Below are 14,422 nucleotides of genomic sequence, written 5' to 3'. Positions count from 1 at the left end.
AAGTTGGATTTAATCGGGAATTAAAGTGTTTATGTTCTTGATCGTTATCCCTGGTGATTGAAGATGCTTCGGATTAATTAATGGTCATGTGTGTTAGATTCTGTCAATGTGGTTTTGTGATGAAATTGATCACTTGATGTTGAGTAGTTGAAGATTAAACCTTATCGTATGCCGACGTGTTGGTGAAGTTGTGGAGGGAGCCCAACTTCACGTGTTGGTGAAGTCAGAAGGACTCACGTGATTGGTTGAGATGATCAATTAGGCACGGGGATGCATGCATTTCAAAGACCTCAATCTATATAGTCGGAGAAGCTTACACTGAAGGGGAGATCTGATATGGAAGACGCTGGGTGATTGGTAGATTTGTGAAGCTACAAGACAGTTTCAGACACGGCTGGTTGAAGAGCAAACAGAAGATCATCAGTTAAGAGGGAGTCTGTTGGTGCATGTTTTGTAACAGATGATCTTTGTGTTTGTTATAATTGAGAGCAACGGTCAAAGGGGAGTCTGTTGGTGCATTTTGTGACCGTCGCTATGCAATTCTGATCAGCGGAAACGAAGTACGAAGTTGTAACAACTTCACCATAGGCGAAGTTAGAACAACTTCGCCATAGGCGAAGTTATAACAACTTCGCCTACGGCCCAAGCCCGTGAAGTTGTTTATATATATATATATGTGTCGTGTTTAGGTTTGAGGATCCAGAAAATAAGAATATTGTGTGTCCAGTTCAAGTAGCTAGAGAGAAACCGAGAGGGAGAGTCGTGTGGGACGGCTCGAGGTATAGCTCACCTCGGGTCGGCCGTGTTTCTGTTTATGTTGGTATGTAACGTGTTTGGTTATTATATAAAAGATATGCAGATGTGTTTATCCCATTCGTGTGTTTGTTCGTGTATGTGTTTGTGTGTAATCATGTTCTTCGTCTTCTACACCATTAAACGAGTCTAGGAGGATTCCGCACTCCTAGATCTCGTGCGGATCTCGTATCGATCGGCGACGCCCCAGGGGGACTTACAATCCCTTCCTTGTATGGCTTTGTATTTCTAGAAATGTCTAACCTTGACGCGGTCAACACTCCTACTTGTCATCGATATCGAGGGAATGATCTAACAACACTTCTATGCCTTGCACGTATTTCAAGAATGGATCTTTAGGGAACGGCGGGATCGAAGCACGTATTTCGAGATAATGATTTGTGATGTGAGATTTGGGATGCCTAAAGCAGAGCCCGACACCCCTATTTATAGGGCTGAGATTGTGACCCATCGCGATACGCGATGGGTTGAAAAAGGGATCCATCGCGTATCGCGATGGATCTGTTAACCGCCTCTTAATATAATATTCCATCGCGTATCGCTATGGAACTTTAGTTCGGCCATCGCGTATCGCGACGCTGCCCACTAGGTTTGATTGGTCACCTAGTAGACTTGCCACGTGTTGCCACGTGGTTGGCCACGTGTCATGCTTACTTCGCCTAGTCATTGCATATCGCGATAACGCAAAAGGTTAAGCGATCGCGTATCGCGACACCTCCCATCTTGGGGCAGTGTGATGTATCCATCGCGTATCGCGATGGGTTATTATTAAAATATTTTTGGGTCTTATTTTCAAAGTTGACATTTTAACCCAAAAATCAATATGGTATTTTTCGAGATGTTACAGGAAATCTCTTTGTTTGAATCAATAAGCAAAAGACTAAATATTTGGCTCTGCTGATTATCAAAACTTAATTCGAACAATTGGCACATCTGAATAATAATCTAACTGATTACCAGGTTTAGGTATTGATAAATGAAATCAATGCTATGGTTAATGATAAACGGGTCAATGACGATAAGAACTCAATCCTAAATGTTGATGACCTCAAATCAATTAACTGATACAATATTAAGCATTCAATTACGAAAAACTGTTTCAACACTTAAACAAATGTAAAGATTCAATTAACTGAATGATTAACCTAATCCAAATCCAATATTAAGGTTTAAAATACCAAAAAGTCTAACCACAAACACAACCCTACACCCGGAGATGGTCACGGAAGCTTTAGCCTAGCTTAAGCATCTTGTAAATCTTGATTCTTGGTTGAGATGATGAGAACATGGATGATTATGATGATTGGAAGGTGTTGGATGGTGGAGAATGGCCCCAAAATCAAGAATGTTAGGGTATGAGGAATTCTTGAATTAGGGTTTAACCAGACTTAAATATAGAAGAAAACAAACCCAAAACGCACTTCCCGTCAGGCCTGGCCGTAGCCTACGACTAGGTCACCATAGGCTACGCCAGGGCCGTAGGCTACGACCTTCAGCCTCTTCCTTACGGCTTCTATTAGTCCATTTTCATATTATTCTCGTCAAGAAACCCAAAATCCATATATTATGGGTTCCATAACTCATTTTCTAGCCCCGGATATGCCCGCTTTACTTTAGATGCTCACAAATCACTTCTGAACACCCCCGATTACTTCCTTTTTGCCCATAACTCAATTCCTTGCCATCCTAAGTGCTCCAATTAGTTCCTTTAAGCTCCGAGCTCCTGTAAACATAAAACCACTCAAAGTACTCGTGTTCGATATATAAAAACACTTAACATACACGAAATTAAACACTTAAAACACATTCTTTTACCCACACATCATCCTCGTTCCATAAAAAAAACTCATCAGGAATCGAACGAAACCGAAAACATTGACGAAAATGAAACAATAATCCAAAACCGAACCAAATCAATCGAAATCGAAAAAATCAATCAAAACGAAGCTAAAAGAATTCAAACAAAACAAAAACGAAACTGAAAAAACGAAAAAAAAACGAGTTAGAAATCGACCAAAAAGAAACAAAAGAAACCAAAACCCAACCCGTCCCGTGTGAAAACTCGTGTTGGCTTGAAACCTAAACCGAAACCGCTCCGATCAAAAACTCGTTTCCGTCGTAACCTGTCTTGTACGAAAGTTCGTTCCGATCTGAAACTCGCCACATTTCCTTATGACACTAACTCACATCGACCCATTTCTTTGAACATGTCAACCCATTTTGACCCGAAGATAACAAGATGAGATTTCTAATGACTCATTATGACCCATTTTGTTAAAATATTTTACCCAAACCAACTTATTTAATTTTTAAAAGAACTCAAACCGCTCAGATTTCAACTTGGAGAACCCGGCTTCACATATGGGGCGGTGCATCCCCAAGAGTTCTCGTTTACTCCGTCCCCTCCTAATGTTTGTTTTGTAGTTAAATCATATTAGATATTATTAAGGACATATTTTGGATTGAGTTTGAAAAATGTTTATTGGCTTTTTCAAATAGTATTTTGAAAACCCTGGATTTGGAGCTTTTAGAAAATTGTTTTTAACCCTTTTAAAAAACTAAAATAAAACGGATTTTTGTGATTGCTAAACATATTTTGGCTTATTGGCTTTTTAAAAACATCAAAAATGCAATAAACATTTTTTAAACTCAATCCTAAACATGTAAAATAATTTAAACTTTAAAGTTTAGGAAAATTAGTCCACTAGACCGGACCGGGTGCGAGCTGGCTTATTGGGTGGTTGGGTACCGACGGCTGGGGATACGGAAAAGCATGCGCTTTTGTGGCCGAAATTTCCATGCAAACTATAATAGATATGGACCACATGCCACATTTTTATAAAAGTAGAATAAATATGTTTAACTACAAACTTCTTTTCACTGGATAATTATACATACGCAAATAGTTAGTTATTTGAATGGATAGGATAGTAAGTTTGTAACGGATATGTCACAATGACTCAATGAAACGTATAGGATCTTTGATAAAGATATGGAATTTATAAGTTTAACTCGTTAACAACATAAATGAAATTCATCAATCCGGCCGTTTAGATAAAGGGATTACATATCGGATGTGTCTGATTACGTGGTTGAAACTTTTTAGAGCAAGTTGTGGTAGAATTTTTCAAAACAAATAGTTAAACAGGTCATATTTGGCTTGACCTTTCCTGCATCAAATTCTAAAATTATGGACTTTTAATAAGAAAATAAAAATAAATTTGTAAATCAGCACACATAAAAGTTGTGAAGCTATCAACTAGCCTCGTGTGGTAACAATGGTATGATCGCTACTGAAATACTCACTACAAGAAATAATGATTTATTTGCCATGGAACTTGAGATACATGATTTATTAAAACGAACTTATATATTGTGATAAAATGAACATAGAGAATGGATAGAAAAACTAATAAAATCGAATTATCCATCATCCATATAAATATAACTATAATTAATTTATTATAATACTAAGAACAACTTGTGCTTATTACTACCGCAAGAAAACTTGTCTTATTATCTAGAATCACTATATTCCGTCACGAGTTTCATACCGAAAACCTACCTCATAGTAAAACTAAATCATAGCATTCAATATGACATAAGTTCGTATGACACATGTCTATAAGAAGTAAGAACAATGTCATGAACATGAAGACTAAAAGGACGAGCATAGAGGTGAAGATGAGTGATATTGAGAAGAAAGATGAAATGACACACATATTAAAGATAAATTTGCGACGTACTCTATAAACTCGTTCAAATCAAATTACATTATAAATGCTATTTGAAACACGTCTACAAACCACTAATCGTGAACCCCAGTATGAATTAAATACGACATGAGCCACCGTTCTTTTAGCTTGCACTTTAATATCAAAATCCTACTCAAAACCTTAGTTACAGAAAACAATTTTGGGCCTTTAAATGGTTTGGTCGTGCCCAAAGGCTTTTGCTTTGACTAGTCAGTGGAGCCACATATGGGCATCATGTCTTCATTCTCAACTTTTGCATAGTTTCCAGCATTTTATGATTTTTTTCATTGGAAAAATATATTAAGAAAAAATCAGGAAAAACTTATAAGAGCAAGCAACCGAGCATACAATGAAAAGAAAAGACAACAAAAATAGTAAGTAAAACGGCCCTTATAAGGGAAATTGATAAAGTTAAAACGACACAACTTCTCCCAATCTTTGTTCATGCGCTTTACCCATAAAAAGGAGTTCGTCTTGATGTGATTTATGACTATAGTAATCGAGAAAGGTATGTTATTAAATATCACGCCGTTCCTAGCTTTCCAAACTGAACTAGCTATGCATAAAAGAGCTTGCCAAACGGAACTAGCCAATCCACATGAAACGAACGTGTGTTTTGTTGTTTCCGCTATCAAACCACACACGAGACAATGATCCTTTTAAAACAATCTATACATTTATCCACTATAAAACCAAAAACCTCACGCCACTAATAAGAAACACATTTTCACATACATTAATACCATTAGACGACGATCCATTGATATTTTTTTAGGTAGTTTACAAGTCACGCTTGTCATTCTCTTTTTTTTTTCTCACAAATTTGTTTTTTCCTTTCCCTCTGCTTTAAATTTTAAGTAACTTTCAAACACCAATTCTTCTCCGATCTGATCTACCTAAACAAATATCTTTTTTTTATGCATCCGTGTTTTTTCTGTCTTCTCATTTACTTTCAAATTTATATGGTAAACTATTCCCATTTGGTTTCTCCTTCACAATCATCACGTCATGCACACATATCATTTGTGCATATCACATTATATGTAGAAGATTCGGATTAAATAAAATCGTTTAGTGTTTACTTATGATGTGCGCGCGCACAAAACAATCTAAACCCGTATCGAAGTCAAATCAATAGTTAAGAAATAGGAGATAGTAACTACATAATTAACTTGAAAAGGGAAAAAAGTTAAAAGTTGCTAGCTTTTCGTCATCTTTTAAACGCAAACAACTTTTATACACTTTAATATTTTCTTAAAATTTATTCTACGAAAGTGAACATTTATTTCTCTTTATATGAGCGTATTTCTATATATAAAGAAACCACTTTCTTTAGAAAGTTTTTTTGTACTATGTGTAAATATATATATACACATTTATGTAATTAGTTGCAATTACAACACACTTTGTATGGACTTTTTATTTCGAATATGAATCCCTCAATTTTTACACACGCATATAATTGGGAGTAGTATCTCTATCTCTTAGGTAGATGCATTAAGGTTTATCTTCATCTCATACTTTTTAGGCCCTATCGACTGAGATTTTTACTAGATGTAATTATTTGTTTATATATGTATAACTCATGAAGGATCAAATAAAGAGGTTTTGGAAATTTCCTTTTCAGCATTTAACACTCAGTTACATAATCAAAGGAACCAGAGATGCGTAACGTGTATGAATGAGTTTTTTATTCACATATGTAATATTTGAAAATTATATGATGGTACACTCAAAACAAGCACTTTTTACTATAATCACCTCAAATCTTTGTATATGTACATTGATGCATATTCATACGCGTATATACACATCTTCTACATCTATAGACTATAGGTCTCTACGCTTTATGCGGCCTTTCTCCGCTGCTACTACCACTATCGCTCCCACCCATCTCCTTTCGCTCCCTTCTCTACTCACATCTTCAATTCCCTCCATCGTCCATCCCTTGTCGCCACCTCTCACAATATTGCCACTAACATTTGCCTGTCTTCGCCCTTCATCACTTCACTAACATCTCTTTTATTCTCCCTAAACCGCCACTAGGGATTTCAATGGTAGACTTCGTATTTTCGCGTAAGATTTTAAATTAAGGTGATTTAAATTTGTTCAATATAAGCAAATGCAACAAAACAATAAGGGTTTCTTATGATAATATAGAAATTTGGATTCAATGACACCTGGATTTCCTTTTCTTATGATTGGTGGGTGTCAGACTTTATTTGGAAAGACTCCGGTCATTCATGCTAGTGATGGTGGCCAAACTATATATTAATTGTTATGATAAAAAAAAACTTATGATAATTACTTGGAAATATTCCCAACAACTTTTATATAAAATACGTAGAATAATTAGACTAACAATACCAAACTTCCAACTGGATACTAGAAGGCAAGTATAGGGACATATTACCTACATAAAAAACAAACCATACATAAATAATATTCTTTCATATACATCCTACATTTCTCTAATGCTTTCCTGCTGTCACACTAAAACCTTTGTCCATAAAAGTATAAAATCCCTCCACAAAAACATCTTATTCACACCATCATATTCACCACCATGTCCACCACCTTCTACCTCCTCTTCCTCCTCCTCCTCTCCATCACCGCCGCCACCGTGGTGGGAATCACAACCGTCTCATCGGATATTGCCGCGCTTAAAGCGATCAAATCCGCGGTTAATCCCGCCACTATCCCATCATACACTTGCCTATACTCTTGGGACTTCACTTCTGACCCATGCTCTCCACCTCATGTCACTCACTTCCTATGTGGACTATCATGCTCGGGCAACCGAGTCACCCAACTCACCCTTGATCCCGCGGGTTACTCGGGTACCCTCTCTCCACTCATCTCCCAACTCCTCCAACTCACCACCATTGATCTCTCGGACAACAAATTATCCGGACCCATACCGAATTCGCTCTTCACTCTCCCTAACCTCCAAACACTCATCCTCGGGTCAAACTCATTCTCCGGAGTCATCCCACCATCGATCACGAATTTAAAAAAGTTACAAACTCTAGACATCTCCCACAACTATTTATCCGGGTCATTACCCAACTCGCTAACCCTACTCACTGAGTTGACTCGGCTAGACTTAAGCTTCAACAAACTCACCGGTCCAATCCCAAACCTCCCAAAAAACCTCATCCAACTCGCTCTCAAATCCAACTCCTTATCCGGGTACATCCAACAACAACCATTTACCGGGTTGACTCAGTTGGAAGTCATCGAACTCAGCCAAAACTCACTCACCGGAACCATACCCGGCTGGTTCTTCCTAACACCATCTCTTCAACAAGTCAACTTAGCCAACAACAACTTCACAGGCGTTGAGATATTAAAACCGGTCAACGACAACAGCCTCGTAGCAGTTGACCTCGGGTATAATAAAATCTCCGGCTACCCGCCGGCAAACTTTTCTACCTACCCTATGCTGGCCTCTTTGACACTGAGTTACAATAAGCTACGTGGCAGAATCCCATTGGAGTATAAAAGGTTTAGCAGACTGTTTCTTGACGGAAACTATTTAACTGAACTCTCGCCGGAGTTTTTCTCCCGGAAAGTGTCAATCTCCGGCAGCGTAGGAGACAACTGTTTAAGGAAGTGTCCGGTAACCTCGGAGCTTTGCTTGAAAAAACAGAAACCCTTGTGGATTTGCCGGCAAGTGTATCATGGGAAACTCAAACTCAAGTTGTAAAGTTAGTTTGTGTTTTCTTGTTTCATATAATCATATCCATAATATTTTGTATATTATATTTTAGTGGAATTAAATAATGGTTTATATTATTTTTTATTAAATATTAAGGTGTACGTATCAATTGATGGAATCATTTGTTTTTTTAAATTGTGTTCTCTTGACTCGGATTTTAGAAGGCTACTATAAAAGAAATTGTTTGTTTGTTTGCTTATATAATTTGAGGTTGAAATCAAATGATTGAAATTGCTAGTAATATTTTTACAGTGTGGGCCTAAATTAGTGTGGTGGTAAAAAATGAAACTACATTATTAACTTTTGGTATATTAAATTTTAATAATTTTAGTTAAATCTTATTAATCGATAATAATTTCAACTAGTTTATTCTTACCGGTAATCTTAAATTTTATGAAATTTACTCTTATTTGTCCTCCATATCTATCTCTACATTTTCTCTTTCATCTATAATTAAATAATATTTTTTTACATCTTTATTATTATTTTTTCTCTTTCATCTATAATTAAATAATATTTTTTTACACCTTTATTATTATTTTTTCTCTTTCATACACTCACAACCAATATCAAATATATTAAAAAATATATAGAGAGTGAACAATGTTTCTCTAAATTTACTCATCTCGTAAAAATTTTATGTGTCCTCCACTAACAACATTTTACTTGGGATGAGATCGGGATTGTAGCCGTACTTGTACCCCAAAGTACCCGTACCCAAAATTAGTAAATCTTGGTACCCATACCCGTACCCGAATTATAAGGTACAAGTACTTTAGGTACGGTACTCGCTTTGGTACCCCTTTATTCTTTTTTTTTAAATCTCCACTAAACTAGGTATCAGTAACGGTACGGTACCGACAATCAGTTATCTATAATACCAAAACAGTTACCACAACCAGAACCGTAATACCACAACCAAAACATAATACCAAAACTAAAAATGAAACAAATCAACCATGATATGAAATCCAGTCCTTTTTCCTTTTATTTTTTTATTGTTTCCTCAATTTCTATAGAAAAACAAAAGAGAAAGTTAATACATGTTATTAAATGATATACATAATTACACATGCAAGAAATATAAATATACGAATACACAGTATATGAATATACACATATAGATTGAGAATGAACTTATTCAACTAATATATATTATGTTTTGAAAATCCCGCTTGAAAGTTAAGGAACAATGGAAATCTAATAAAAGTCCATACATATTCTAAACGGGTACCAATACCCGTAATACCCGTACATGTACCAGTACCTCTAATCAGTAAATTTGGGTACCCATACCCGTACCCAATAGACACGTACGAGTACATGTACGGGGTACTTTCGGGTACATGTGCTGGTACTGAACAGGTACAAGTACATGTATTCGGGAAAAAACTCTCATCACTAAAAAACCCTCTAAACATATTTAGAGATCTCTCACATAATATTTTAGAGAAGCTGTTGTGAATGCTTTGATGTGTAAGTATATGGGTTATAGCAATGTGTAAGTGTAAGTGTAAGTGTAAGTGTAAGTGTAAGTGTAAGTGTAAGTGTAAGTGTAAGTGTAAGTGTAAGTGTAAGTGTAAGTGTAAGTGTGTGTGACTCTGTGTTATGGCAACATGAAAAGTGGTCTAAATAAGTTGTTAGTATCTACAATAAAATGTTTGTAGGTGTTGTTTTTTTGAGTATTTTTACATGTCATAAGTTTGTATAGATTATGTAAAAGATGGTGATGATATGACAATATTTTTGAATGTTTTTTTTGACATATTGGGTGGGCTTTCGTGATTTACCCCCTTTATTATAAATACTCTTGGTGTTTCCACCTTTCACAACCACTAACATGTGTTATGATCATGTAAATACGATCCGTACTTTATAATCATTAGTTAATTTTTGTTAATAAATATTTTTATATATTTATTTTCATTAAATTAATTTAACGATATTATATAAACATAATAATTTCATAAAATTATAATAAGTAAACACAATAAAATTAGACATGGTATTTCTCCCTAACTATAGTAATAAAAAACATGATAATCAAGCTTTACCATGCATATGATAGAAGTTAGCCTAAGCAGTCAAATTTTAGAGGGCTTTTTACTTTATATTATTATTATTATTATTATTATTATTATTATTATTATTATTATTATTATTATTGTAATCGTAAGATGTTACTCGTTACAGTTTGTTATTCCTACCAGACAGGTAGATAGGTTCATCTTTGGGTTCAAGCTCGTCATCCAAGTTGTTGAGATTACATTAACAATAGACATCTGAACAATTTCTCATCATCTTAAATGACTATAATATGGTTTACCCTATGCAAAGTTCCGTTGGTTAGTACTTGTTAGAAGTCTTCGCGTAAATGTGTAGTTTTCTGACAATAACCGAGCCCCGGTGCGGAAGCGTGTCGAACGATGGTAAACGAGCTCGGATCTTGGATCGAATCATAACATGTATTAACTCTTGAACAATAATAATGGACGGATGTGGAGAGTTCTATTTGATTAACAATCAATAATAGGATGAACAATTGTAATCAAAACACAAAAGATAGATGTAGTAGTATGATTTCATTAACCGAATGATTGTCATGAAGAACACTCATACATACAATTATACATACAAAGAAAAGACCACCCGGGGAGAGATCTTCCCCGGGGGCAAACTCTTCTAATACAATAATAAATCTCACAATGCACACATGACCTAAACAAATAACCTAAATCATCTATATATACTAGTCTTGTGTCTTGGTCTTCACTCAACCGCCACTTGGATAAGACCAAAGGAATAAAATATAATATAATATTTCACCCGTCAAATGCTTCAATTACTCGTTATAATATCTTTGTCTTTCTTTATTTTCTTATTATAAACGAGTAACGATTCGATGCGTCGGTCTAAAATTTAACCCAACATTTTCCCTTAATGTCATCAAATTAATGTCATCAAATATTTGATATGAAAATTTTATAAAATAGAGATATACTAAAAATTAATATCTGTGTTTTTAGAAAAATATATTATTTATAATTAAGAAATAATTTTATAGTAAAAATAATAAGCGGGTCATGAGTCTTACCAAACCCAAATAACTTTTAAACGAGTTATAAGATCCCGTTTATTTGTGAACCCTTTCATCATCAAACCCTAATTATATTATTAACTTTCTTATAATAAATAAAATTACAATCCAATCATATATATAGGGTAAAGTTAAAATACAAAGTATAATAAAAATGAGAAGTGCGAGAAGAATTCTAATTCATTTATTTTGAATTTAGATGGTGAAGATTAATTTAAGAATAAAAAATTGATGAAAAAGACATGAAGGTAATAACCCACTTATGATGACTTTCTCTCTCCACATGCAAGGCATATATCAATTCCTTCATAATTTTAAAACGTCTATAACTTTTTCATACGTCATTTTTTGTATTTTTTTTACCGTAATAACAAGCATTTATTTATCTTTAATATGAATATCATATTTTTATATATAAATAAAAAAAATTGGTGCGTTTTTATATTGTATTATTTGGTAGTCCATTGTGTTTTTTATTGAGTTTATTATATAGGATGAGGTTAACATAAGAAGTAAAGTGTGTCTAAGAAGTGTAAGAAGTAATCTGGTGCGTTAGATATGTTGATCTGATGGTGGATATGGAAAGTGTGATTATTGTGCGGTGTGTTTTATTTTAGTTGTGGTGTATTTTATTAGATCTAATGGTGAAAACACACTTTCTGCACTTCTTAGGAAAAATCTACTTCTTAATATAACATTGCTCTCTCTCTCTCTCTCTCTATATATATATATATAGAGAGAGAGAGAGGATCATGAAAAAACTCCATTTTATAGAGAGAACTAGAGAACTAATAATGAAGTATTTTTAATTATATTAAAAAAAATATTTTTCAATTTTTTTTTCTTTCATCCTTCTTATATGTTGTTATTCTTCATCACAAAAAAAAATTAAAAATAAAAAAATAATAAAAAAATTAACGAGTAATGCATATATGCAATACACCGACTTTTATTATAATGCATATCTGCAACAGTGTGCATTTTGATATTTTAAATAGTGTTGAATAGCATATATATAGTTGTTTGTATTGTATATTTGCAATAGTGTTATATAATATACAAAAATTAAAAAAAATCGATATAGTGCATATATGCATTAGTGTTGTATTACATATATGCGATAATGTGTTTTGCATACAATTATTAGTGTCGTATTTGCATATATTCAATAGTGTATATTTAGATAATGTATTTGTGTTGTATTATATGCAATAAAACACTATTTAATATATACAATACACATTAATGCACATACGCATTACATCGACGGTTTTTTTTATTATTTTTTATTTTTTATTTTTTTAGGAACAATATCATCTTATTAGAATGAGGAAAGAAAAAAAAATCACAAAATAATTTTTTAAAAATAGTTAAAAAAATTCTTTGCTAGTTCTCTAGTTCTCTCTAGATCCCACCCCTATATATATATATATATATATATATATATATATATATATATATATATATATATATATATATATATTGTTTTATAGATTTTGATAATGGTGTTTTTCAATTGTTACTCGTATTAAATATAAAAATTAAAACAACGATTACGTCATTGTGTCTTTGTGCTCAACATTTGTCTTTCTATTAATCATTGTGCTATAGTCATTATCTTCAACATTCACTTAATTTGAGAAAATAGTGTTATGTGTGTATTACGTTCAAGTCATGGTGTAATATGTAGTTTTCATTGTGTTTAACGTTTAAGGTCATTGTGTAATATGTATTTTACCATTGTGTCTTACGTTTCAGATCATTCTGTTATATGTATCCATTATTGTGTTTTACGTTTCAGGTTAACGTGTAATATGTATTCATCATTGTGTTTAGTATTAGATAATTTGTTGGTATTTTTCATTACATTTACATGTTGTTATTAGTATTTAAAAAGAAAAACCCAATGATGAGTTGAAAGACACAATGGTGAAAAAACATAATAACAAACAGAAACACACAATCACGAAAAAAGACACAAAGGTAAGAAAAAAAAGACACAATGGCGTAATTTTTTTTGTTTTATATAAAAAATCATACATATATTAAAGAAAAAAAACCGCTTGTTATTATGGTGCATTTTTTTTTAAAGTATCATATGAAAAAGTTATACACGCTTTAAAATGATGGGAGAATTAACATGTGACTTGCATGTGGAGAGAGAATATGTGTACTTTTACTTTTAGGCTAAGTGCAGTGGGCGAAATTGGGCGAATTTTGGGGGGAACACCGCCCGCTGGGCGATATTGGGGCGATAAGGGGCAGGGACGGGATGAATTTGTCGCCGGAAAGGAAGAAATGATTATTATTATTATTATTATATTAGTATGTGTTACATATATATATATATATATATATATATATATATATATATATATATATATATATATTATTTGTAGCCCATACACCATTACACCTCAAAAACAAATTCATGCCCTTTGCTGACTGGGCGCACGTGTCGCAATTTGCCCCAATTTGTAGCCCTTCAACTACGCATAGCCTTATACCATTTTTCATTTAGTCTCTATTTGACATACGTTAAATTCTTATGACTTCTCACACTTCTCATTTTTATTATCCTTTGTAAAACAACTCAACCCCATATATATATATATATATATATATATTAGAAACGAAAAATGAACACAATCCCCGTAAAATGGGGGAGGAGGTTAAAACCTAGTATATTTAATAACTAATTCCAACAAACCTATATTAAATTACAACTTTTTGTTAATTGAATATATTCTAATAAAATGAATTTAAAATTTTCTCTAAATTCATATTCAAATTCAAATTCATATATATATAAAAGATAGAATATAATGATTCTTAACGTACAAGAATACCTATATTCACGAAACTGATCCTTGAAATCACATCATAAGATCTCGGAATTATCAAAACATACCCAGTTAATAATCGATTCACCGAAAAATATAAATTTATCGTTAATCGATCAATTTTTTACCTTTTTCACGAAACTCGTTTTGAGCGTCTTACAGATTCTTGAGCGTTTTATTTTTGGCTTGTGCG

At 33.4% G+C, this 14,422-nt stretch overlaps 1 protein-coding gene across 1 annotated transcript; it reads left to right on the top strand.

The window, feature by feature from the left end:
- The first annotated feature begins 6,908 nt into the window (after positions 1–6,908).
- On the top strand, positions 6,909–8,379 carry LOC143529124 (uncharacterized). Its single transcript, XM_077024986.1, has one exon. The coding sequence runs from the start codon at positions 7,135–7,137 to the stop codon at positions 8,275–8,277; it is 1,143 nt and encodes a 380-aa protein (XP_076881101.1). The 5' UTR covers positions 6,909–7,134; the 3' UTR covers positions 8,278–8,379.
- The last annotated feature ends 6,043 nt before the right edge of the window (positions 8,380–14,422 follow it).

This window comes from Bidens hawaiensis, unplaced genomic scaffold, assembly GCF_021521415.1.
Source record: "Bidens hawaiensis isolate Kalapana, Puna unplaced genomic scaffold, B.hawaiensis_p1.1 tig00008481_1, whole genome shotgun sequence".
In the NCBI taxonomy this organism is placed as follows: domain Eukaryota; kingdom Viridiplantae; phylum Streptophyta; class Magnoliopsida; order Asterales; family Asteraceae; genus Bidens; species Bidens hawaiensis.
Note: the sequence above shows the minus strand (reverse complement) of the source record. Positions and strands in the feature narration are given on the sequence as shown.